General features: G+C 49.7%; 1 protein-coding gene across 1 annotated transcript; it reads left to right on the top strand.

The window, feature by feature from the left end:
• Positions 1–146: 146 nt before the first annotated feature.
• Galnt6 (polypeptide N-acetylgalactosaminyltransferase 6) lies at positions 147–20534 on the top strand. The gene is made up of 10 exons (XM_035439218.1): positions 147–637; positions 1580–1752; positions 9173–9322; positions 10738–10972; positions 14913–15030; positions 16166–16366; positions 16909–17040; positions 17527–17628; positions 19345–19497; positions 20421–20534. The coding sequence occupies exons 1-10, from the start codon at positions 147–149 to the stop codon at positions 20532–20534; spliced, it is 1869 nt and encodes a 622-aa protein (XP_035295109.1).
• Positions 20535–24778: the final 4244 nt, after the last annotated feature.

Genomic DNA, 24778 nt, shown 5'->3' with positions numbered 1-24778 from the left:
GTCCCTACCTCCCTCCCCATCTCTGCAATGGTTCATTTCTTTCATATCCCCTCTTTTCTCAGGCTGTGGCCACCCTGGCATATCAAGCTATTTCCAAAGTGAGGTTCAAGACTTGGTGCTGACCCTGTTGGGCCCCAGTCAGGAAGATGAGGCTCCTTCGAAGACGCCACATGTCCCTGCGTCTAGCCATGATCGGCAGTGCCTTCATGCTCTTCCTCTTCATCCGGCAAAAGGATGTAAGCAAAAGGGAGCCAGCCATGGAGAAACCGTGGCTGAAGTCCCTGGTGGGCCAGAAGGACCACGTCCTGGACCTCATGCTAGGTGCCGTAAACAACATTAGAGATGTCATGCCCAAGCTGCAGATCAGGGCTCCGGACCCCCAGCAGACTCTGGTCTCCACAAACCGCTCCTGCCTTCCAGGGTTCTATACCCCTGCTGAGTTGAAGCCTTTCTGGGAACGGCCACCTCAGGACCCCAGCAGCCCCGGGGCAGATGGAAAAGCATTTCAGAAGAAAGAATGGACCCCTCTAGAGACCCAGGAAAAGGATGAGGGCTATAAGAAACACTGCTTCAATGCCTTTGCCAGTGACCGCATCTCTTTGCAGAGGTCCCTGGGGCCAGACACCCGACCCCCAGAGTAAGTAGCATCCAGAACTCTCAGAGGAGATCAGAGCTTTCCCAGAACTGTGGCTAGGAGGGCTGTGGTCACCAGCCAGTTGTCATGAAGCAAGCTGAAGGGGATTTGAGAATAGACAGGGATTTTTTCTCTTTTTTTGGCCAATTGCCCTGATCCTAGGGGCTAGAGTTCAGGAGTACTATGGTCTGGCAGAGGCCCATAGGGACAGGTGAGACTAAAACAGAGTTGTGGAGGGAACAGGATATAAAAGAAGGAACCCAGGCCTATCAACCAGGATCTGGCACAGGGAACTGGGAGGGCTGGGACAAAGCTGTGGCTTCTGCAGCCCTCAGATGCTGAACCCGCCCCTGCCATCTGGGCCTCTGATGCTAATCAGAGAGAGATGTTGACTGACTGCTGCTGTGGTGGCCCAGAAGGTTCCCCACACCACTGGGTTCCCTCTAGTGAAGGCCACAGGCCCAAAAAGTCATTCCAGCTTCAAGAGGAAGTGTGCTTTGGAACTCTTAGGACCTTTTCCTAAAATTGAATAACAGCAGTCCTCAACTGAACATTTGCCTTTAATGACTCAGCCCTCTGGGCCCTCTGGACAGTCACACCTTATGCAGCGTCCAAGGTACAGAGTGAGTCAGCTGCGGGAGCACCTGGCCTTCAAGCAGGGTGCCACTGTGGGAGGAGTGGGGTACCTGAGCATCGCCTTAGGGCACTGAGCCAGCTCAGGAGTGGCTTTGGAGGGGGCTGGCTAGTAGTGCATGGAGGGTAGAAGGAAGGAGCCACAGAGTAAGAGCAGTTATTCCCAAGTACAACAGGGAAGGGAGACTGGTGTGTGGAGGGGGGGGTTGGGGGGGTTAGTGAGCTCTAGACAGATCTCTTTCCCATCCTGGAACGCCTCCCCTCCCCAACCCCAGGACTTAGAGAGCTGTGTCCATGCTTCCATTGTTGCAGGTGTGTTGACCAGAGATTCCGGCGTTGTCCCCCACTGCCCGCCACCAGCGTGATCATTGTGTTCCACAATGAAGCCTGGTCCACCCTGCTGCGCACAGTATACAGCGTCCTGCACACTAGCCCTGCCATCCTGCTGAAGGAGGTCATCCTAGTGGATGATGCCAGTACAGAGGGTGAGGCTGGCAGGTCTGGGGAGGGGTGGGGCCCAGGGGCTCTCAGAGGAGGGCCGGCCAGGTCAGGCCTGCTGCTTCACACCTGTCACAAAGGCAGGGAGCAGAAAGAAGGCGGGTGAAGACCCTCTGTCCTTTCCAAAGTCCTTCCACAATCATCCCAAAAAAGCATGGCAATCCACTACTCCTTAGACTAGTTTCTGTATTAGTTAGGTTTTCTGTTGCTGTGATAAAAGCTCATGACCAAAAGCATCTTGGAAAGGAAAGGGTTTATTTCAGGTTATAGTTGTCATCCAGCATGAAGGGAAGTCAGGACAAGAACTCAAGGCAGGAACCTAAAGGAAGGAATACTACAAACTGGTTTGCTTTGCATAGCTTACTCAGCCTGCTTATATAACCCAGGACCCCCTGACCAGGAGTAGCACCGCCCACAGTGACCTGGGCCCTCCCACATAATTAAGAAACTGTCCCATCGGCTTTGGACTACAGGCCCGTCCTATGGAGGCCTTTTCTCAATCGTCAATCTTTCTAGTGTGTGTCAAGTTGAAAAAAAAAAAGAAAGAAAGAAATGGGGGGGGAGGAAGGAAGAGAGGAAGGAAGGAAGGAAGGAAGAAAAAGACCAACCAAGGCAGTACCTTTTTATAGCAGCTAGCAGGCCTGTGTTCCTAAATATATTTATATTTAAATTATATGTATTATATGTGTCCTGTGTGCATGTGTGGGTGTGTGCGTGTGCACACAGGTGCCCAAGGAAGCCAGGGGATCCCCTGGGGATTGAGTTAAAGGTGGTTCTGAGCAACCTGATGTGGGTGCTGGGATCAGAACTAAGGTCCACTAGAGGAGCAGGATGTGGTTTTAAACACTGAGCCATCTCTCCAGACCGCATTCCTGTGTTCTCTCTGGTCACCTCCTGTTTGCCCTGGGCTCTCATTCTTTTGTTTTGTTCTGTTTTTCCTTCTGTGTGAAAGTGTCTTGCCTGCACGTATGTCTGTGTACCATGTGTATACCTGATGCCCTTGGAGGCCAAAGGAACCCCTGGAACTGGAGTTACAGAGGATCGTGAGTCTCTATGTGGGTGCTGGGAATCAGACCCATGTCCTCTGTAAGAGCATCCAGAATTCTTAACCACTGGGTCATCTCTCCAGCACCCCCCCACACACACACACACTCCCTCTTAAGGCCACATCTATCATCTCTAAGTTCTCACCTAAGAACCCTGGCTGGTCCCCTTCATTTTCTGGCTCCTGCTTTGAGAATGTGTGCTGTCCTCCCTGACACAATGCTATTCACTGCCACGTCTCTACATATACTCCTAGGGGATGTGCATGCTCTAGCACCCCTCCCCAAAGCTCTCAGACTCTGGGAAGACTCCAGGAGCTGCTGTTCAGTGGGGAACAGAAGAACCATGGGGTCAGCAATCTCTTCATGTCTGTCCACACAGGATAAAATTTCCCACCTTTGACTGTTTGATCAGATTAACTGGCTTTTGTTACACATACAAAAGGGCTGTGTCTCTAAAGGACAGTGTACCTGCTCTCTGTCCTCCTATGCAGGTGCCCCACAGCAGCGCTGTGACCATGATTATATGGGCATTTGATACTTGGGGGGAGGAGAACCTGTCCTAGGCTGGGGGACTTTTAATTTCTTGCTATGAATCAGAAGCAGAGCCCATACTTCACCCCTTACTGCCCTCTCTTCTTGAAACTTATTTTATTAATTGGTTTTTTTGAGACGGGGTTTCTCTGTGTAGCTCTGCCTGTCCTGGAACTCTGTAGATCAGGCTGGCCTCAAACTCACAGAGTTCCTCCTCCCTCTGCCTTCCAAGTGCTGGGATTACAGGCCTGTACCACCACTGCTTAATTTATTTAGTTGAAAAGAAGAAAATTATTTTAGATTTTTACATTTTTTATGTATATGATTGCTTGCCTGCATGTATATAAGCACATCATGTGTATGCCTGGTGCCTGCAGAGGCCAGAAAAGGGCATTGGATCCCCTGGAACTGGAGTGAAGGATGGTTGTGAGCCGATATAGGTACTGGAAACCGAACCCAGCCAGTGCTCTTAACTGTTGACCTATCTCTCCAATACCTTTGTGGGTTTTTTTCTTATTTTTTTAATGATTCCTTATTTCTTATGTGCATCAGTGTTCTGCCTGCATTGTGTATACGTGCGAGGGTGTTATATCCCCTGAAACTGGAGTTACAGACAGTTGTGAGTTGCCATGTGGGTTCTGGGAATTGAACCTGGGTCCTCTGGAAGAGCAGCCAGCATCTTAACCTCTGAACCATCTTTCCAGCCCTTGTGTTTTTTCTTTAAAATAAGATCTTATTTGTACATATGTATATGTAAATGTGTCTGTGTGCACATGAGTGTAGTGCCCACAGAGGCAAGAAGAGGTCGGCTCACAACCACCTGGTCAAACAGGTGGTTGTGAGCCACGTAAAGTGGGTGTTGGGAACCAAATCCGGGTCCCCTGAAGAGCAGCAAGGGCTCTTAAGCACTGTGCCATCTCTCCAACCCCTATGAAATGATTTTAGATAATAGTGAGTTCTATGAAGCAGTTCCACTAAGAGAGGAAAAGGAACAGTGCTAGATACTAAGTCAGGGAACTCCTTCAGCTGAGATACCAGGGAAGGCTACTCAGGCTGTCCTGCACAAAAACAACAGCCAGCTCTCTCCAAGGGCTTGGTGTGCTGGTGAGAAAGCAGGCTGGTGAGACTGAAAGGAAGTGAGCAAGGCGAAGTGAGCAAGCACGAATACAAAAGAAGTGAATGAGGGTGAGGCACAAGGCCTGTGTAAGCAGTTGCAAGTGAGTGTGCTCTTCTGTGAGTGGTGCAGAGTGCAAGAGGTGCTGGCACCACCGTTTTTTTGTTTGTTTGTTTGTTTGTTTGTTTGTTTGTTTTTCTTGGGTTTTTTTTTGCTTGACTTTTCTTTTTAATCTATAAATTTAATATTTTCTTTTAAATATATGAACTGTTCTCTCATGTGTGTGTATGATGCTGAGACTCAAATCTAGGACCCTGTGTACAATAGGCAAGCCTCCTGCCTCTCCATCTTAACCATGTTTTCCTTTCTCTTCTTAAAAAAAGATTTCTTTTAGCCAGGCATGAAGGCATTTCCCTATAATCCAGCATTTGGGATTTAGTCTATGAATTTGAGGCCAGCCTGGTCTGCATAACAAATTTCAGGCAAGCCAAGGCTACATAGCTTTTGACTTCTAGGACAGCCAGGGCTAGAATAAATAAGCTCTGTCTAAAAAAAATATTATTATTTGGGTGTGCATGTGCATGCGTGTGTTTGAGTACAGGCACACATGTCATGGTACATGTGTGGAGGTCAGAGGACAACTTTTGGGCACTTCTCTCCTCTGACTCTCCTGCCTCTGCCTTCCATCTCACTGTAGGAGGTCTGGGATTACAGATACATGCTTCCGCACATGACTGGTTCTGGAGATGGAATTCATGTCATCAGCACTGTGCCTGTACCCTCGGAGCCATCCTACTGGCCCCATTTTGCCATTTTTTAAGTGCATAGCCCTTTGGCACTAAATCTACCCAAATTGTTGTGCAACCATCGCCATTTCCATTTGCAGACCTATTTCATCTTCTCATATTGCAACTCTGTGCCCATTAAAACCACAGTTGCCATCTGCCCCAGTGCCTGGTAGCCTCCGTTCTACCTTCTGTCTGCTGAGTTTGACCACTCTAGGTACCTCAAATAGGGGAAACCATTTGTCTTTTGGAGACTGGCTTCTTTCACATTCCATAGTATCACCAAGATCTGTCTGTGGAACATACATCAGAATTCCCTTTCTTTTTCAGGCTGAATAATATTCCCTGGTGTAGCTACACCTCATTTTGCATATGCATTCATATGTTGGTGGACATTTAGATGGGTTTACCAGTGGCTTTATGACCAATCCTGCTATGAGCAGGTATACAAATATCTGTTTCAGTCCCTGTTTTGAAATCTTTTTTATCTGTACCCAGAAGTGAAATTGCTAGATTGTATTATGATAATTCTGGGGTGGATTATTTTTTATTAATTGTTATTTGGTTGGATTTTTTTTTTTTGTTCCAGTGCTGGAAACTGAACCCAGGGCTTTGCACTTGTGGGAGAGTTAGTTCTTTCCTTCCACTCTGTGTTCCAGTAATTCAACTCAGGTTGTTGGGTTCCTAGCAAGCACCTTCACTCACTAAGTCATCTCACTGGTCCTAGATTTGTTTCTAATGCACCTTTGAAACATTGTTAGTAAAAATTATCTAATTGTAGTGAGCTAAAACAGAAGAATTGTGAGTTTGAGTACTGCCTGAACCATATAGTAACACCACATCTTAAAAACAAACAAAGCATTGGTAGCACATGCCTTTAATCCCAGCATTTGGGAGGCAGAGGCAGGCAGATCTCTTGTGAGTTCGAGGACAGCCTGGTCTACAAAGCTAGACAGAGAAACGCTATCTCAAACAAAACAAAACAAAAAACCAAATAACAACAAAAAATACTCACAAAAATGACCTGATTTATAGTTCTAAGAGATGAGGTACAAGAGGAAGCCAAGAATATAATTCAGTTAGTTGAGTGTTTGCTTAGCATGTACAGGGTCCTGGGTATAAGCCACTGAGCAGCATTAACCAAGCATCATGGCGCATGCCTGTAATCCCAAAGTGTGGAAGTCAGATACAGGAGGATCAGAAATTCAAGGTCATCCTCAAGTACACAAAGAGTGTGAGACCAGGGACAGGAATGATGCCAAGGCTGGTAAGATAACACAACATTGAAGAGCACTGGCTGCTCTTTCAGAGGACCCAATTCGGTTCCCAGCACCCACCTGGAGGGTCACAACTCTCCAATCCTAGGGATCCAACATCTTCTGGTCTCCATGGGCAATATATCTGTCTCCTGAGTGCTGGGATTAATGGTGTATGCCACCACCACCCAGCAAGGAAACTGCAGTTTAAAGTGGCTTCCTTATCTAAAACATTTTGGGAGAGTATGGAGTAGTGACTGAGAGAGTGGTTGACTGTGACAGCTGAGGTGACAGTAGGAATGGGGTAAGAACTGATCAGCTTTCTGTTGAGTTGACAGCAGAGCTTTAAGGAAAGGAAGGGGCAGGGAGAGCCCAGCTTGGCTCCAGGGTGGATCAGCTAAAGGGATGCTGGTGGGGAAGTCACCAGATGAGGCTGGGGAGGGGCAGACTTGCTGTGAGGAGCAGAGTTCTGCAAGGCTGGAGGAAAGCCTTAGAGCTGTCACTCACAGAAGCATTGTGTGCCATGGGCTGCATGGGGTGTAGGAAAGGGGTTTACTGCAGTCTTGTGGACTCTCATCCTGAGGAGTGGTGGCAGACTATGGAACCTAAATCACAAACTGTCATGTGAGGAACATGAGAGCATATGCTGGTCCTCCTGTCTCTAGGCTCAGCTGTGCTATACTCTGCCCTAGGTCCTATGTCCAATAATCTCAAAGGTGGTGCAGACAGTGGATGACGTGGGAGAGTTGTCTGACTCTCCTGCAAAGACCTGAGGCCTAGAACCAAGAGCCCCTAGTCTGACCCCCTGAGACTGAAAGGAAGGCGTGGGAGAGCTCTAGAGCACAAGGTCCTGGAAGTCACAGCTCAGTACTTCTCACTGTCTTACCACACAACCCACTTCCTGTGATGCTTGCATGCCGTTATCTCCACCATAAGATTCCGGTGAGCAGAACTGATCAGGGTCTCTGGGAGTCAAGCTGCTGAGAAGATGACACTCCAGCTGGGCTCCTCTTTCCTGTCAGCAACACCTGGCTGGGGCCAGGCTGGTGCTCACACATCCAGTGGTAGTGGCAGATCCTCCGGGCACAGGCCAGTGTCCCACCCCTGGACAGTGCATTGCAGACACTAAGTCACTGCTGGGCTGAAGCCACCACATGAGGCTAAATGGGACAGCCAGGTCCTGGCACCAAAGACAATAGGCTCCATTTCTGGAGCAAGACAAGCCCTCCTTCTCAGGTGACTTCCTGGAGGGTTTCATTCCCAGGGCAGTGGGTCAGAAACACTGGCCTACCAGAAGGGCTGAAAAAGAAAAAATGAGTTCAAGTTGCAAAGTATAGTTACTTTCCCTGGGGCTCTGCTCTCCCTGGCGGCTTGACCAAGTCCCTTTATTCTCTCTCCTCCAGCAAGACCATAAGTAACTAAGGGGACCAAGAAATACCCCCACCCCCAAGAAACTCCCATCCGTTAAGTCCTGGTAGGTGGCCTCGCAGTTCTTGGAGGAGACAAGTCTTCACACAGAAGCTGCTTAGGACCCTGTCACTGCCATCATGTTGGCTGGGGTGACCTGGGCTCCAATTCTTGACTTTCCATCTGTTAACCTGAGGTTGACAGACATGAAGTCACCTGCTTTAATGACTGGCACATAGTAGGTGTTCAAGTATTTGGGTGGTATAGGGTGTGTGTGTGTGTGTGTGTGTGTGTGTGTGTGTGTGTGTGTGTGTGTTTGATATCAGTGACAGCACAATGAGTTGTTTTCAGGACCTGTGATTTATAAGGCATGGTGGCCAGAGCAAGGCCCAGTGTGAGCTCACAACTGGAAGGGAAAGGACACATACAATTGTCACAGCTGTCCTCCACTGCTAAAGCTACAAGCAACTCCATTTTACAGCTATGAACAGAAGAGGGGGCTGGAGAGATGGCTCAGGAGTTAAAAGCATGAGCGTCTCTTCCAGAGTCCTGTGTAGCTGGACAGCTCAACCCTGCCTCTAACTCCAGGTCCAGGGGACCTGACATCCTCTGGGCCCTGCAACACTGCACTCACACCAGCAGACATACGCACATACGCATAATTTAAAAATAGAATTTTTTTTGTTGTTGTTAATGTCTCTAAAATAGAACAGTAAGCCAGATGTAGTGGTGCACACATTTACTCTCAGCACTCGGGAGGCAGAGGCAGGCAGATGCAGGTAGATCTCTGTGAGTTCAAGGCCAGCCTGGTCTGTGGTGCTGAAGAGGAGTCTATGCTAGGCAGGTGTCCTGCCACTGATCCATACCCACAGTCCCTTTTATATTTTGTGTACTTACCTTGTTTTACTCTTCTTAAGGAGTTCCATTTACAGAGGAGAAAATCAAAGATTAGGCTTGTAGGGGGCAGTGTAGCTTAGTGGTGCAGCACTTGCATGATACAAGGTCATGGGTTCAATTCCCAGCCCCTCACAGAGGGTAGATGGCCACAGGCACAGGACCCTGATGACACACATGTCCTCTAAAGGACCCAGCCACAGGCAGGGCTTCCTCCCTGCATGTCTCCCCTCTCTGCCTTTGCCTATGTAATGGCTCTGCGCAGGTGTGTGGGAAGGTTGACATTCAGACCTGCTGGAGACCTGGGAGTACCTGGGCTTGGTGCCCACAGGGGATTGGTGAGGTACTGGTAACAGTGGCCTTGTCCCTTCCAGAATACCTGAAGGAGAGGCTGGAGCAGTACGTACAACAGCTGCAGATCGTGAGGGTAGTGCGACAGCAGGAGCGGAAGGGACTCATTACAGCCCGGCTGCTGGGGGCGAGTGTGGCGCAGGCCGAGGTGCTCACGTTCCTGGACGCCCACTGTGAGTAGGAGATGCCCCTGGTGGAGGTCTAGATACCTGCCCTTCACCACTGGAGGATGAGGAAGGGCCCAGACCCACCTGTTCAGAAGTAAAGAGACTTGGAGCTCTTTCCCCATTCCTCCCCTCACGCTGATTCCAGGCATGGTTCCTGAGAGAGCACAGCCATGAGGCTTGGTGACTCAGAACAGCTGGCAGTGCACTCGGATGGCATTTACCCTTCCCTTACGTGTGCCCTGAAAAGAACCCCTGTCCCTACTAGGAACACTCTTGCATGTGGAGTTAAATAGGCCTCCCCCGTGACTTTTTCTGAAAGAACAATAGAAACAGGAAAACTCTAGACTGTCATCAGGAACCCTGGTTCCCATCTGACTCTGCCACTAACTAAGCCTCAGTTCCCTTGCTCACCTAACAAAACATCATTAATATAAAGTAAAAATGTGACTCAAAATATGGCTCAGAGTTTAAAAACATTTGTTCTTGCAGAGGACCAGGGTTTGATCCCCAGCACCCACATAGCTGCTCACAACCATCCGTAACTCCAATTCTAGGGGATTCAATCCCTTTTGCTGACCTCTGCAGGCACAAGGCACACACAAGGTACATAGCTATACAAGCAGACAAAACACTCACATGCATAAAGCAAAATAAATAAATCTGAAACAATAAAGAAATGTAGAACTTATGTTCATTTACAGTCCCAAAACTAGCCGGGCAGTGGTGGCACATGCCTTTAATCCCAGCACTCAGGAGGCAGAGGCAGAGGCAGGTGGATCTCTATGAGTTTGAGGCCAGCCTGGTCTACAAAGCTATACAGAGATATCCTGTCTTGAAAAATCAAGAGAGACAGACAAAGAAAGAAAGAAAGAGAGAGAGAGAGAGAGAGAGAGAGAGAGAGAGAGAGAGAGCAAACCCTAAAACATCTAGGCATTGTGACAGTGCCTGTTATCTCAGCATTTTGGTGGCAGAGGCAGGGGGATCACAGCAAGTTTGAAGCCACCCCCAGCCCCTACCTACCCCACTCCCCACCCCCCACCCCCACTCAGTATAGTGTATAGCAAGTTCTAGCCAGTGGAGACTACATAACAAAGCAAGCAAGAAAGAAGCCCCCGAAGCCTGGGAGGAGAATGATTCTACAGTTAGAGCTGGGAGTTCACATGCACTTCTCTGAAGGACAGAGAGCCAAAGCCCACACTCAGGTGGGGGCTGGAAACCCTGAAGATACCTCGTCCAGGTCCATGGTGGTTTGCATCTGATTTATGCTGACCAGGTTGCTTCCCCCAAACCTACCCCTCCCAAAGCTTCAGAGATGCTCTGTGTCCCCGTGCACCCCTCCCTATCCTCCGGGGCTCCTCTGAGGGTAGAGGGTTCAGCTGCAGCTAGGCCCCTGACCTCCACTTTCTTGTCTGGGTCTGCAGGTGAGTGCTTCCATGGCTGGCTGGAACCCCTCCTGGCTCGAATTGCTGAGGATAAGACAGCGGTGGTGAGCCCAGACATTGTCACCATCGACCTTAACACTTTCCAGTTCTCCAAACCTGTACAGAAAGGCAAAGCCCACAGCCGTGGCAACTTTGACTGGAGCCTGACCTTCGGCTGGGAGATGCTCCCTGCACATGAGAAGCAGAGACGCAAGGATGAAACCTACCCCATCAAGTAAGGACTGCACCCCGGGGAGCCCCCACCCTGGTCTCCACCCACTCAGCTCCGGGTACCACTTCACACCAACATCTGCTAGGTGCTTTATCAAGCCACACCCACTGTGAGGTAGGTCCTTCGGTTAGCCTGTTTTACCCAAGGCAGTGAGCAGGGAGCAGGTAACATTACCTCAGAAGCCCAAGGCAGTAAGCTCAGATCCTGCAGCTAGCACAGGGTAGGCAAGGACCTGTGTGACCCAGCATGGACCATACCGCCTCACGCCATGATAGCTTGCTCCTGTACATCTTCACCTCACTTCTTGTTCCCTATACCTAGAAGACCAGGACCTCTGCTTGCAGAGTAGGTGGGAGATGCTGTGTGGAGGTCATTGTTGAATAACCATTGTAATAGGTAGTTGTGGCATGGGCTCCCAGACTTGGAAAAGGAAAACAGGTGCTGAGCCTGATGTTGCATGCTTGCACTCTGTCTTAGGGTTGCTATTGCTGTGATAAAACACCATATCTAAAAGCAAGGTGGGGAGGAAAGGGTTTTTGTGGCTTATGCTTCTACATCGTAGTCCATCATCAAAGGAAGCCAGGGCAGGAACTCAAACAGGGCAGGATCCTGGAAGCAGGAGCTGATGCAGAGGCTATGAAGGGGAGCTGCTTACTGGCTTGCTTCACGTGGATTGCTCAACCTGCTTTCTTCCTCTTTTTTTTTTTTTTTTTTGGCTTTTCCAGACAAGGGTTTCTCTGTATTGCTTTGGAGCCTATCCTGGAACTCTCTCTGTAGACCAGGCTGGCCCCAAACTCACAGAGATCTGCCTGCCTCTGCCTCCTGAGTGCTGGGATTAAAGGCATACGCCACCAATGCCTGGCTTCAACCTGCTTTCTTATAGAACCTGGGACCACCAGCCCAAGGGATGGCACCACAATGTGCTGTGCCCTCCCCCCTCAATCACTGATTTTAAAAATGCCCTACAGGCTTACCTGCAGTCTGATGTTATGGAAGTACTTTCTCAATTGTGGCTTCCTCCTCTCAGATGACGTTAGCTGTGTCAAGCTAAAGCTATCCAACACATAATCCTAGCCTCTCAGGAAGCTGAGACAAGAGGACCACAAATTCAAAGACTGTCTGGGTTACAGTGTGAGTTTGCTGGGAAATTCAGTGAGACCTTGTCTTAAAATGTTAAGACGTGTCACTGCCCAGGGGTAGAGCACTTCCCATCATATGCAAAGGCCTAGGGTCAGTCTAGGGCAGGGCAGGGTAGGGTGAGGGAAAATGAGCAAACACAGGCTATTCGGGCCAGTTTGAAGCTCGTTACAGTTGCCCTGTACTTTCCATGAAAAGACACATCCTAATAGTCTGACTTTGCCACCCACCTACATATAGTCTATTGGTGTTCTTTTATTTTTTTTAGGGAGGGAGAGGGGTTAGGTTTTGGGTTTTCTACAATTGTTTCAAAATGTGAAAACTATACTAGGCCTGATAGTGCACATCTGAAACCCCACCTTTGGAAGGGAAAACAATATCAGAAGTTCAAGTTATCCTTACTAACCAGTTCCAGGACAGCCTTGAAGAGACCCTATCAAAAAAAAAAAAAAAGTAGAAACCATTCTTTACCATGGAGTAGTGATTTTCAACCTTCCTAACGCCGTGACACTTTAATACAGTTCCTCATGTTGTGGTGACCCCCAACCATAAAATTATGTTATTGCTACTTCATAACTGTAATTTTGGTGCTGTTATGAACCATAATGTAAATATCTGATATGTGATCCCCCCAAAGGGGTGGCGACCCACAGGTTGAGAACCACAGCCATAGTGTCCTCTGAAAACAAGCAGTCAGGCTACATAACCAACATGCTCAAAGCTGGTGGAGGCTTGCCTCTCTTGTTCCCTGCCTGCCGGAACCTCTACAGATTACGGTTTTTCTTTTCTGCTGTGTGTGTGTGTGTGTGTGTGTGTGTGTGTGTGTTCACTTGGGCTAATGTGTATGCAGGTGCGCATGTGCACATGTTTTTGCATGTGTTGTGGGCACACATGTAAGTGAGTGCTTCTGCTTGTGTGTGCATGTGCCCACGGTTGATGTTGGGAGTCATCCTTAATCGATCTTCTACCTCATTCACTGAGGCACTGTCTCCCAGTTAAACCCAAACTCACCAACATAACTGGGGTTGCTAGTCAGCTTTCTCTAGGGATCGTGTCTCTGAAGCTTGAGTAACAAGAAGGTTGGCATGACCACCTGGAATTTACCTGAGGTTTTAGGATCTGAACTTAGACCCTCCCACTTGGATAGCAAACACTTTGGCTGCTGAGCCATATGTGTGCCCTTGTTCTGTCTGGATCGTTATGAATTTTAGGCTAGCCTGAGCTACAAAGTTCCAGGAAAGCCTGGACTATAGAGTAAGAACCTCCCACCCCCATCTTGAGAAACAAAAACCAAAACGAAGAGGGGAAGAGAAGACAGGAAAGGAAGGAATCTGCACTCCCTGCTGACTCTCTATCTCATAGGAACCTTTGTTTGGCATATATGGCAACAAACCCTTACCCCACCCAGCCCAGGGCCAGGCACACAGCAGCACGGTTAAGGGCAGGGCACCTGGCCGTCACCCATCACTAAAGTCCTGGTCTCTGCAAGACCGTCCAGCGGGAGGACAAAGCTCCAGTGTTTGAGGAATGAATGTGCTATTTGGTTCGGGTGCCCTGACAGCACACATGGCTTGCTAGAAACACTCTGTATGGTGGTCCTTCAACAGTACCATTGGTGGTAACTCACATCCTTGTTCTCAGAGTGGTGGGGTGGCTGAGAGGATAGCTAAGAGACACAGGGTCCCAGGAAGTAGGCCAGGATATACAGGCCTAGAGGCTACCTGTTGGGATAAGTCTACAGTGATGTTCCTGGGTGGCATTTACCCTCATGGCTAATTTGTCAGTGACCCCCTCAATCTGGGACCCTCTCAGATGCTCTCAAGAGCAAGTTAGCCTCAGAGTGCTCATCTCGAGTTCTAGGGCTCTCTGAGTCCTCCTGGGGCTACTCGGGTTGCCTTAGGACCCCTGGCAGAAGACAGAAGTGGTGACAGGAAGCCAGCCCAAGCATGAGGGTTTCCCAACTGTGATTCCTTCTAGAATGTGGCCATAAAAGTGACATCACGGAGCAAGAGCAGGTCCAGAGAATCCTCCACTTCACTGGACTCTCGTGGCGTCACCTTGCTACATTGGCCCAATCTTGACTTGGGTCTTTGCCTCCCTGCCGTCACCTGAAAGCCAGAACTCTTAGTAGTTTCCCCACTGTCCAGACTGAATTTACCCTCCCTGTCCACCCTGTTGTCAGGAGCATCTCTCACCAGTGCCCCCTCCCCTGTTCAAGGCCACGAGCAGCTTCTCTCTGAGCTTAAGTTTCTCGGGCAGTCTAAAACACATTAGCAGACTATGCCCCAGCTAATACTGTGGCCATATAGTCCCTGAAGGAACGAGGACTCTGACACAGAATGGGGCCAGCCCAGCCTGTAACATGCACTCATCTCATCATGGTCTGAATCCTGCCTATTTGCAGAAGCTGTTTCAAGGGGCTTCTAGAGGTGGTCATCCTTTCTGCCTTAGTCACATTGCCGTACAAGATGAGAGCCGCAGTTTTCTCCTCTCTCTAGACTGTGGTCCCAGGAACCAGGTTGCCTTTGTCATCTCCAGCTGCAGCGTTGGCACTCAGGCCCTGCTGGGTGATGTTCCCTATATCCCTAGTTGAACAGTGAAGGAGATCATTTAGATCATTGGACTGCCTCTCTCTTGGGCCCAGGTGTGGAAGGGGAAGCAGGCACAATGAAAATTAGCAGGAGGGGCTGAATGACCCAGCAAAGAGGACATGAAGGAGGAGACCTAGCAGGGGAACCAGTCACCAGCCTTCCCTGCCAAGCACCTGCCGCCTCACTACTGATAGTGTACTTCTCGGTCTCTCCAGATCCCCAACGTTTGCCGGTGGCCTCTTCTCCATCTCCAAGGCCTACTTTGAGCACATCGGTACCTATGATGACCAGATGGAGATCTGGGGAGGGGAGAATGTGGAAATGTCCTTCCGGGTGAGGATGAAGAGGGCTTCAAGCGGGAAATCGTAACATCTCAGCCGTGTCTTGACAAGCTGTGTATCAGGCATTGATAGCCTGTCATCTCTGGAACTGAACCTGCCGTGGCTCCACTGTCCCCTGCCAGGGTGGTAGGCTCTGGAGATGAGTTCAATGGCTTGAGCAAAATTCCAGGGCAGAACTTCTAAGAGGTTAGGGGTCGTGGGAGCAGTAAGGATCAAATTCAGGAAACGGACTGTTTTATGGAGAATGTGGGAACTGGTTTGGGTGGAAACGGAAGTGGGTCAGGAGCCAGTGTACCATCCTCCATTTTGGAAAAATCAGTCTCCTCTTCCCAAGTCAAAAGACACCTGCCCTGGTGGCCTTTGGGTTTTCCCCATGTGCTTTCAACAAGCTCTTCATAACCAAGAGGCAAGAGGTGGAACCCAGTTCTGATGGAGGCAGAACTCTGAGGAATTCTGGGAATGAGGCAAATCAAGATAGGTCAGGAAGGATGGCCCTGAAGGCTGCATGAATCCCCAGGTAGCTTATTAACAGGAAAATGAGCTTGTTGATGGAGTCACCCAGTGCCTGGCGTATATTAAGTACATAATTGCCTTCTGATGTTACTATAGCTATGACTATGGACTTCTGTTACGGTCATATCGAAGTGAATAACAAGTAGCTCCCAAAACAAGACCCCAAAGAGCCCAGTGGGAGAAAGGTCTTCAGCCAGCCCGCTGACATAGAGAGGGCCACCAGCCAGTATCTGGTTCACACATTCAGTAAGCCTCTGACCCGGATCCAGGATCTCTCCTGGAAAACTGGCATGTTCAAGGCCCAGTGGCCACAGGCCCCTGACTGGTGCTCTGACATGGGAGAGGTCAGCTTTCATGTCTCTTCTCTGACATGAGTCCTGTGACTCAGGACTCTGCACACCTACATCCACATACCCAGAGTGAACAGCACAGACAGCCTGGACATGAGTAACTGCACTGTAGGAGGAAGCCCACCAATGTCTCTTTCTTCAGGGATAGAAAAGGCGACATTTGCTTCCATCATAGCACCTGGAGTCTGGCGTTCTGGGAACTGAACAGAACTGCTTGGGGGAGGTTGTCATCCAACCTCCTGAAGGTCCCATCTTTTGTGTCAGGTATGGCAGTGTGGAGGCCAGCTGGAGATCATCCCCTGCTCCGTGGTAGGCCACGTGTTCCGAACCAAGAGTCCTCACACCTTCCCCAAGGGCACCAGTGTCATTGCACGCAATCAGGTGCGCCTGGCTGAGGTCTGGATGGACAGCTACAAGAAGATCTTCTACAGGAGAAATCTGCAGGCAGCAAAGATAGTCCAGGAGGTGAGACCCTAGTGGCCGGGTAGCATCTGGTGAAAGGATCATGGACACCAGGCCCATGGTCAACTGCCCAGTGGCAGGGCCATCCCATCTCTATCTTCCTGTCTCCCTTCATCCATCAGAACTCTGCAAGCTAGCCCAATGAACACAGGGCTCTGGGGCTAGAGGAGAACAGGGTGAGCTGTTGTGGTACCTCCCAGGGGAGTGGGGAGGGTGGAGGGGTTGGTCCCAGAATCACTCAGGGGAGAAGAAAGGAAGGAAAGGGATGAGAAGGAAAACCCATCACTGGAGAAATGGTTCTGACAGGCTCAGAGTTGAAGACCAGGAGGGCTGACTGGGGAGTCCCAGGAGGATGAGGGAGTGTTGTAAGTAGTGAGGTCCCCAAGGTAAGGCAAGGGGTCAGGTATTGCTGTGAGGCTGAGCCAGTAGCCACGATGAGCAGGAGAGAGGCCTCAGTACTCCATGTTGTCTGGACTACTGCTCGACCCAGACATGAAGACCTGGGCTGTGGCACTGACCTTTTAGAGGACTGACTTGGTTGACAGAATAACTTCGGTGACATTTCGGAGCGACTGCAACTGAGGGAACAGCTACACTGCCACAACTTTTCCTGGTATCTGCACAATGTCTACCCAGAGATGTTTGTCCCTGACCTGAACCCCACCTTCTATGGAGCTGTAAGTTAACCTGCCCATCCCCATGGTGCCCTAAAGAAGTCAAGACCATGCACCCCCAGAGCAGCCAGGCCAGGAGGACAGGAAAAATAATTTGGGGCTTCCTCCAATAGTTAAAAACTACCAAAGAGGGAAACCCATGAGTATTGATTGAGTGTTTAGTCCATGAGAATACCCATGAAAGTGTGTAAATACACATCGCTGGTCCCATGCTCGCTGTTTCCGTCCAGATCTTGAACAAGGCCCAGGTGATGCTGAGGGTCAGCTTCCAAGTGCTGAAGACCTCTCTGACCTGGCATACTAAGGGCCTACCCATCTTACCCCACAGAGAGCACCCAGCCCTGCCCTGCCCAGCCTTAGGGCTCTTCAGCCACACTTTGCCATTAGTTCCAGGCATCTGGGTTCATGCCCAGAGGGGGAAAGTCATTCCAATTGCTCCCCCACACCCAACTGAGTAATCCTGTTTCCCCTCTGCTCACCTCTCTGCAGATCAAGAATCTGGGCACCAATCAGTGTTTGGATGTAGGTGAGAACAACCGCGGAGGGAAGCCCCTCATCATGTATGTCTGCCACAACCTTGGCGGCAATCAGGTAGAGAAAATAATGCTCACCCTGGGCAGCCCCTACAGAAACCAATCTCTGAGGCACTTCCTCTTTCCAGGGGGCCCCCTTTCTCTATTCTAAATAGCCCTTTTCTGGGGCCTCCCATAGCAGAAATGCAGGAAGCAGCTAGGCTAAATGGGAAAGCATGCTGCTCACAGACAAGGTCTGCAGTTAATGCACACAGACGAGGTCTGTGACATGATGCAACAGATGACTGAGTCAGGGACACAGAGTTGGCATCATTCTGGGCACTAGAGGATGAAGGGATACTGACAATAACAGAGAAGGCTGTGGAAGAGACTAGCTGCTGGCGGCTGTGGAAAACTGTTGAGAATTCTCTCACCCACACCTATACTTTATCCTCAATGCCCACCCCCAGCCAGAAACTACCACTCTGACCCCCAGATAGCCGCCTACTAATGCCCTGGAAACTTTCCCATGCCCCACAGTGCCCCAGTACATCCCTGAGGGGTAACTTCTACTCCCCGTCTTAGTTTGTGTTCTATTGCTGTGATAAAACACCATGACCAAAAGAGGAAAGGGTTTTTAGACACAGGTCTCACTGTGAAGCCTGGCTGTCCTGGAACTCATTATATAGACCAGGCTGGCCTCAAACTCACAGAGATCCACCTGCCTCTGCCTCCTGAGTGCTGAGATTAAATCTGTGCACAAACACTCCTGAAGGGTTTATTTTAGGTCACACTTCTACATCACAGTCTATCGTTGAGGGAAGTCAGGGCAGGACTTGGAGGCAGGAACTGAAGCAGAGGCCATGGAGAACCCCGTGCTTACTAGCTTACTCTCCAAGCTTATACTCAGTTGGCTTTCTACCTACCAGTATCTCCTGTCCAGGAGCACCACTTCCCACAGTGGGCTGGGCCCTGGCATCAGTCAAGGAAATGCCCTGAAGCCCTGCCTACTGGTCAATCTGATGGGGACATTTTCTCAATTGAGTCTTCTTCCAGATGACCCGAGTTTGTTTAAAGGTAACAAAAACCAACCCAAATGCTCCTATCCACTGTCCCCTCAGACACCCAGGACTCAGATCTGGTAAATATACGGTATTTAAAAACAGAGCTGATGCAAGATAAAGGGTAGCTGGAACCAATTGCCAAAAAGTGCAAATGAAAACAAAGCCACGTGAAGGCAGATGCAGAGACAACTAGCTTTAGGATGGTTTTAGGGGGTTCATTGGCGAATATCTTTTATTGCAATGGTGATTTAATTAGCAAACCCAGAACCATCAGGTGACTGTGATGGCACATGCCGTGCATGGGCTGCATGGCACAATGTTCCAGTAGTTGGAAGGCTGAGGCAGAAGGATCATGAGTTTGAGGCCAGCCTGGTCTACATGACAGAGATCAAGACCAGCCTGGGCTACAAAACAAGACTCCATGTCACACACACACACACAAAAGTAGGGCTGTTTTTCCAGTGTATGACTTCACGATGGTGCTTAAAATAAGACTAAGGTAATCTTAATTTATAGTTCAGGTTATATGCACTGTTAATCCAGTATAATCCGATGTGGCAACAATCATGGCAGTGACACAAATCACTAAAAGTCTAAGTCTCGGCACAGCCTCACTTCCTCCCCCCCCCCCCCCCCCCAGGAAGCCATCTACTGGCAAGGGCAAGTAACTCTGGGAGGTAGTGGGGAAGCCGCCCACCTGCTCCACGGGACATCTTTGTCTTGACTTCCAGTACTTTGAGTACACATCCCAGCGGGACCTTCGTCACAACATTGGGAAGCAGCTGTGTCTACATGCCAGTGCTAGCACACTGGGCCTTAGGAGCTGTCAGTTCACTGGCAAAAATAGCAAAGTGCCCAAGGACGAGGAATGGGAGTTGACTCAGGTGAGTCAGTGGCCCAGAAAGCTCAGGAACCTGAGTCCAGAGCACCACATTTCCTTCTTTATTGTCTTCTTCTTCATCTTCTGCTGGGACATCATGGGAGGATTAGAGCAGGGTTGAATGCACAGTGGGTGTGGACTCCATCAATGGTTGCTGATGTCTGGCTAATAAAAAAAAAAAATGGAGCAGAGATGATGATCCAGGTGCTTCTGCCATGGCACATTTTAAGGCTGAGTCCACATAGATGAAGGTGAAGAGTCCCTCAAGGTGCTCACCTGCCTCCTTGTGCCAAGTGCAGAGCAAGGCACAGACATTGTCTCTCTTAATAGTCTAGGAGCTCCGTCCCTAAAGACAACATCCACGTTTCCACAAAGTAGCCAGATGACATTCAACAAGTTTGTCTGACCCGAGCCCTCACCACTGGAAATGGCAGGCTGGATTCAGGTCTTTCTAAGTCTGACTGGGAGTTCAGGGTCTTTCCCTGGCACCACATGGCTGTGAAATGGGTGTGGGAATTCACATCGCTAAGCCCAAGCTCTGATCACTTAGTCACCTACTCAGAAAAGGTGAATGGCCTTAACCGTGAACCTATCAGGAAGGACAGAGCCAAAGTTTAACCAGAAGCAGAAAGGGGGCAGGCGGCAGTGGCCCCAGGTTTTTGAGCCTGGCCATCCCCGGGGAAAGGGGAAGCCCTGAAAGGGTTTTTGTTGTTGTTGTTTGTATTTTTCTAACAGCCATGGTCTTGCAGTCTTCTATGACAGCCATAAGGCTAAAGCTGGGCCTAGAGCCCAGCATCTATATGGGGTGTTCATCTTTGGGAAGGAATTGGAATTGTCCCCCTTGTATCTCGTTTGGTTTCCTTTGCCTTTTGTCTCTGCCCTTGTCTCTTCATCCTCAGGTTGACCCTCTGCTGTGTTGCCTTTTAGGATCAACTCATCAGGAACTCAGGATCGGGCACCTGCCTGATATCGCAGGACAAAAAACCAGCCATGGCCCCCTGTAACCCCAGTGACCCCCACCAGCTCTGGCTGTTTGTCTAGGCCTGGGATCACCCCCACTGCATGTCCATCAAGCCCCTCATGAAGTGGGGCCACCAAGCACCTGGAAGTCTTCTCCCCTGGCTCCTCTGGAAGTCTGAGAGTTGGATTTCCAAGCCCAGTGGCCATCAAGGCAGGATCTTCTTAATTCTTGCAACAATACTGGTCCCATTTTCTTTCCTCTATGCCAGTGGAAGAGACCAGGAGGTCACATACTGTTTGGCCCAAAGCTTTCCTCATCTCCTAGAGACAGTGGCCTCCAAAGCCGACTAAAACTATGTCCTACGGAAGGACTGGTTAGCACACCCTAGCACCAAACCATTCTGACTTCTACAGAGTGCCTTTACCCTACAGCATCTGTGCAATTATCCATGGGAAGAGACGGGAAAGGAGCCCCCACTGTACCAATAAGAAGGTCGTGACTAAGCTGGGATATAGTCCGGGAAAAGGCCGGGGTTTGACTCCCTAACACCACAGAAAACAGAAAAGGAAGGCCAGGGGAGGAAATCAGAGACAGAAATAGAGAGGCTTTTCTGTAATCACATGGCAGGCAGGTGGCTCAAGCTGGGGCTGAGGCCTCATCTTTGGTGCTGAGCCAGGGCTCCTTCCATCATGCAAGAACACTAGACCATGCCCTGCCAGCCTTTCTTTCTTTCGTTCCTTCTTTCTTTCTTTCTTCCTTCCTTTTTTTTTGTTTTGTTTTGTTTTTTGAGACAGGGTTTCTCTGTAGCTTTGGAGCCTATCCAGGCACTCGCTCTAGAGACCAGACTGGCCTCTAACTCACAGAGATCTGCCTGCCTCTGCCTCCCAAGTGCTGGGATTAAAGGCGTGCACCACCAACGCCAGTCGCCTTGCCATTTCTTGACCCCTCTCTGACCATTCTGACTGGATGGCCGGCCTCCAGATAGCCAGGTAGCAAGGTAGGAGACCACACTGAGAATCCTGGGTTGTTAGTGTTGAAGGAAGTTCATGGGCTGAGGTGCTGGTAAGTCTCAACTCGTAAGGCTTGGCCCCTTTGTTCTAACCCATATATAAGGAGATAAAGAGTAAAGCAGGAACTAGGCATGAAGGCACAGGCTTGCAGTCTTGGTACTTAGAGACTAATATATCTTAAATCCAAGGCCAGCCTGGGCTACAGAGTTCAACCTTGTCTTGAAAGCAATAAAAAATACCATGGGGAATATGAGGGCAATGCCTCGAAGCCCTTGAATTAGGATAGACCAATTTTTTATTTATTTTTCAGCAAAAGCTAAATAGGTGTTTTGTACAAGGTCATTTGGCAAGATGCTTGGCAGCTCTGAGGCCAAACACCAGATAAGGCTAATCAGAGTCCTAGCAAGCCTGAGGGTTCAGGGACTGTGTGCAGATGACTGAAGGACTAACGCCATCAACTGTCCTTGCACAAGTGCCCTGTGTGGAGCCAACCTGAGGATGCCAACCCTTCTACAATCAACTTGGATCCCACTGTTGCTCTACCTGGAAGAAAATAGAAATGTCCAGCAAGGCTTTGAGGGACTTCAGTATCGAGCTGTCACCACATGAGGGCACCATGGGATCACAGCTTCCTCCTGCTCCATGCACCTAACTGCACACTGCAGCTAGTCTCCCAGGGAGACAGGGGTGGTCTAGCCAAAGGGAAGGAAACTGGCCAAGCTGTGGTCCAGCATGGGGGAAGGGAAGGGAGACTGACATGGGGACCTGGTGGGAATAAAGGTTTTATGATATTGGTAGATGGATGCTGTTTGTATTGGGCTCCACTCTCTGCCTTGGCTGAAACAAATTGGGAAGAACCACATTGTTCTGTTACAACCACCGTCACTTACCTGCAAACATCCTCTAGCCAGTGTGTTGGGTGTGAAGTGTGTGCAGGTGTGAGATGTAAGATGGGAGGGACCCTTCCCCCCGCGGACTCCCACTCTAAATGTAAGCGAGACCCAGAATGTGCTAGTAAAGGAGTTAAAAGGAGTCAGGAAAGGCCCCATACAGTGGCAGTTGACCCCCATCAAAGGAAGACTAGAGAACAGATGTCACACAAGCAGCTCCTCAGCATGAGCCAAACCACAGGTGAAGGTAGAAGGAGCCTGGGAAACACAGTAGGATGAGGTGATGATGGGAACAGAAGCTAGAAGGTGGCTTTGGTGGGTCCCAAGGCAGAGGCAGGCAGATGTCAGTGAGAGGCCAGCCTGGTCTACATAGCAAGTTTCAGGACAGACTCCAAAACAATACAGAGAAACCCTGTCTTGGAAAATAGAAGGGGGGAAGGGAGGTTGCCTGATGGTAGCAGTGTATGCCTTTAAATCCTAGCCCTCAGGAGGCAGAGGCAGGTGGATCTCTGTGAGTTTAAGGCCAGCCTGCTCTACAGAGAGTTCCAGCTAGAGCTATATAGCAAGACCTCTTCCCCCCCCCAAAAAAAGAGGGGGACTGACAAGATGATTCAGTGGTTAGGGGCTCTGTCTGCTCATCCAGGGGACCTGGGTTCAATTCCCAGCAGCCACAAAGGGACTCAAAACTGTGTAACTCCAGTTCTGGAAGATCCATGTCCTCTTCTGGCCTCTGAGCACACCAGGCACATGTGTGGTACACAGATACACATGCAGCAAAACACTGGTACGCATAAAAAAGAATTTAAAGTTATTTTAAATTTTAAAAAACTAAAAAGGAATTTAAGAGTTGGGAGAGTTTGGTCAGTAGCATGGGCCAGGCATGCACCAAGCCCAGGGTTTGGTTCTCTAAGCCAGGTAAAGTAGATGTGATAGACAGCACAAGCCAGTAATTCCTGCATTCAGGAGGTAGAAACAAGAAGATGAGATGTTCACATCAGTCACATAGAGGGTTGGAGACCGATCTTGGCTACAATGACAGCAGTATGTATGGATCACATTGGCGGATTCTAGTCCTTTCTTCAGATCTTAAGCAAAAGCACTTTCATGGGCCCCTGAATGCATTCTGGGCCGTAAGTATTCAGCCTAATGGGCCAACCCTGCCCCTACACGAGGAGGTTGAGTTCCAGCTGAGGAAAGCTCAGAGAACTCACAGCTAACAGAAGCTGCCACAGGAACGGAAAAGGACCGTATGCCCTCCTACCCCAGAGTAGGCCCAGGTTAGCGGAATGGAATGGGGTGTTGAAAAGACTCAGAGTTGGCTGACCTTGTCCTAACTCAACACCTTACTTAAAGCCCACCCCAAGACTATTCTCAGACCTACCAAGAGTCCTGCTTTCTCAACCTGCTGCTTCCATAGAACTACCTTCTGATACTTGAGTTTTGAGACAGGCCACAAGTAGCCCAGTCTGGTCTCATTTAGCCCACGCTGGCTCTCACCCCCTCCCTAGTCTCCGGCCTCCTCCACCTTCTAAGCAATGGAACTGCAGATGTAAGCAACCACACATGGAGGAGGCTAGTTTTCAAATACATACAATGATGAAGGATGGGATGGGGTTTCACTGGGTCAGACCAAGAACAGAATTGGTCCTGCCCCTAAAGACATTAGAGTCTGTGATGTTGGACTATACACCAGAGGGGGCTCTCAAGCTTTCTCTTATACACCTCATCCTGGACCAGCAACTGCCTTTCAGCCTCCAGAGAAGCAGGAAGGTGGGAGAGGAATGACAAGATGCCTTGGATTCTCCAGCCAGCTCAGTCTTCTCCATGAGATTGCCTGGTTTTGGATGCTGGAGGCAGACTGCAGAAGGAGCCCTTCAAGCTACCCGGGCATTCTCCTGAAGACTCAGGGGACATACTGCAGAGTCCTGCAAGTGCACTCCCCAGCCTCTCCCAGCCCCAAAGCCTGGACTCTGAGGTTGGTAGGTGAAAAGGGCCCTAGGGAAATCAGGGCAGCCCCCAGGCTCCACTACACTGCTGCTCCCACGCACTCTGCTCTGAGATCTGCAATGACCCTGATCTTTTTGTGCCCAGCTGATGGTCCTCTGTCCTCTCTGGGGCACACTGACCTCTTACCTCCTTCCTCATCTAACCCTTCCCCTTGTGCATTCTCGGCCCTCCATCCTCATGGCCTTCCTTCTCCCAGTCCTGAGGGTCCCCTCTTCCATCCTGCCCACATTCCCTCGCCCTGAGAGTTCTGTAGCTTTCCTTTTGAGCCTTACCAAAGCGGTTTCTCTCCATAGCATCTTCTCTGCTTTGCTCCTGGCTCAAGCCTACATCCATGTCCTGGAGAAAAGCCCCATCTCCATCTTTGGACATAGAGAAGCTGCTGTATCTCCCCATCTCCCCAATCCCTACATGCACAGG

This window comes from Cricetulus griseus, chromosome 2, assembly GCF_003668045.3.
Source record: "Cricetulus griseus strain 17A/GY chromosome 2, alternate assembly CriGri-PICRH-1.0, whole genome shotgun sequence".
NCBI classification, from domain to species: domain Eukaryota; kingdom Metazoa; phylum Chordata; class Mammalia; order Rodentia; family Cricetidae; genus Cricetulus; species Cricetulus griseus.
Note: the sequence above shows the minus strand (reverse complement) of the source record. Positions and strands in the feature narration are given on the sequence as shown.

Coding starts and splice junctions, on each gene's coding strand:
- Galnt6 (XM_035439218.1), top strand. CDS start 147: ATGAGGCTCCTTCGAAGACGCCACATGTCCCTGCGTCTAGCCATGATC. Junction 638..1,579: donor CCAGACACCCGACCCCCAGA/GTAAGTAGCATC, acceptor CCATTGTTGCAG/GTGTGTTGACCAGAGATTCC. Junction 16,367..16,908: donor CAGCAAAGATAGTCCAGGAG/GTGAGACCCTAG, acceptor CTTGGTTGACAG/AATAACTTCGGTGACATTTC.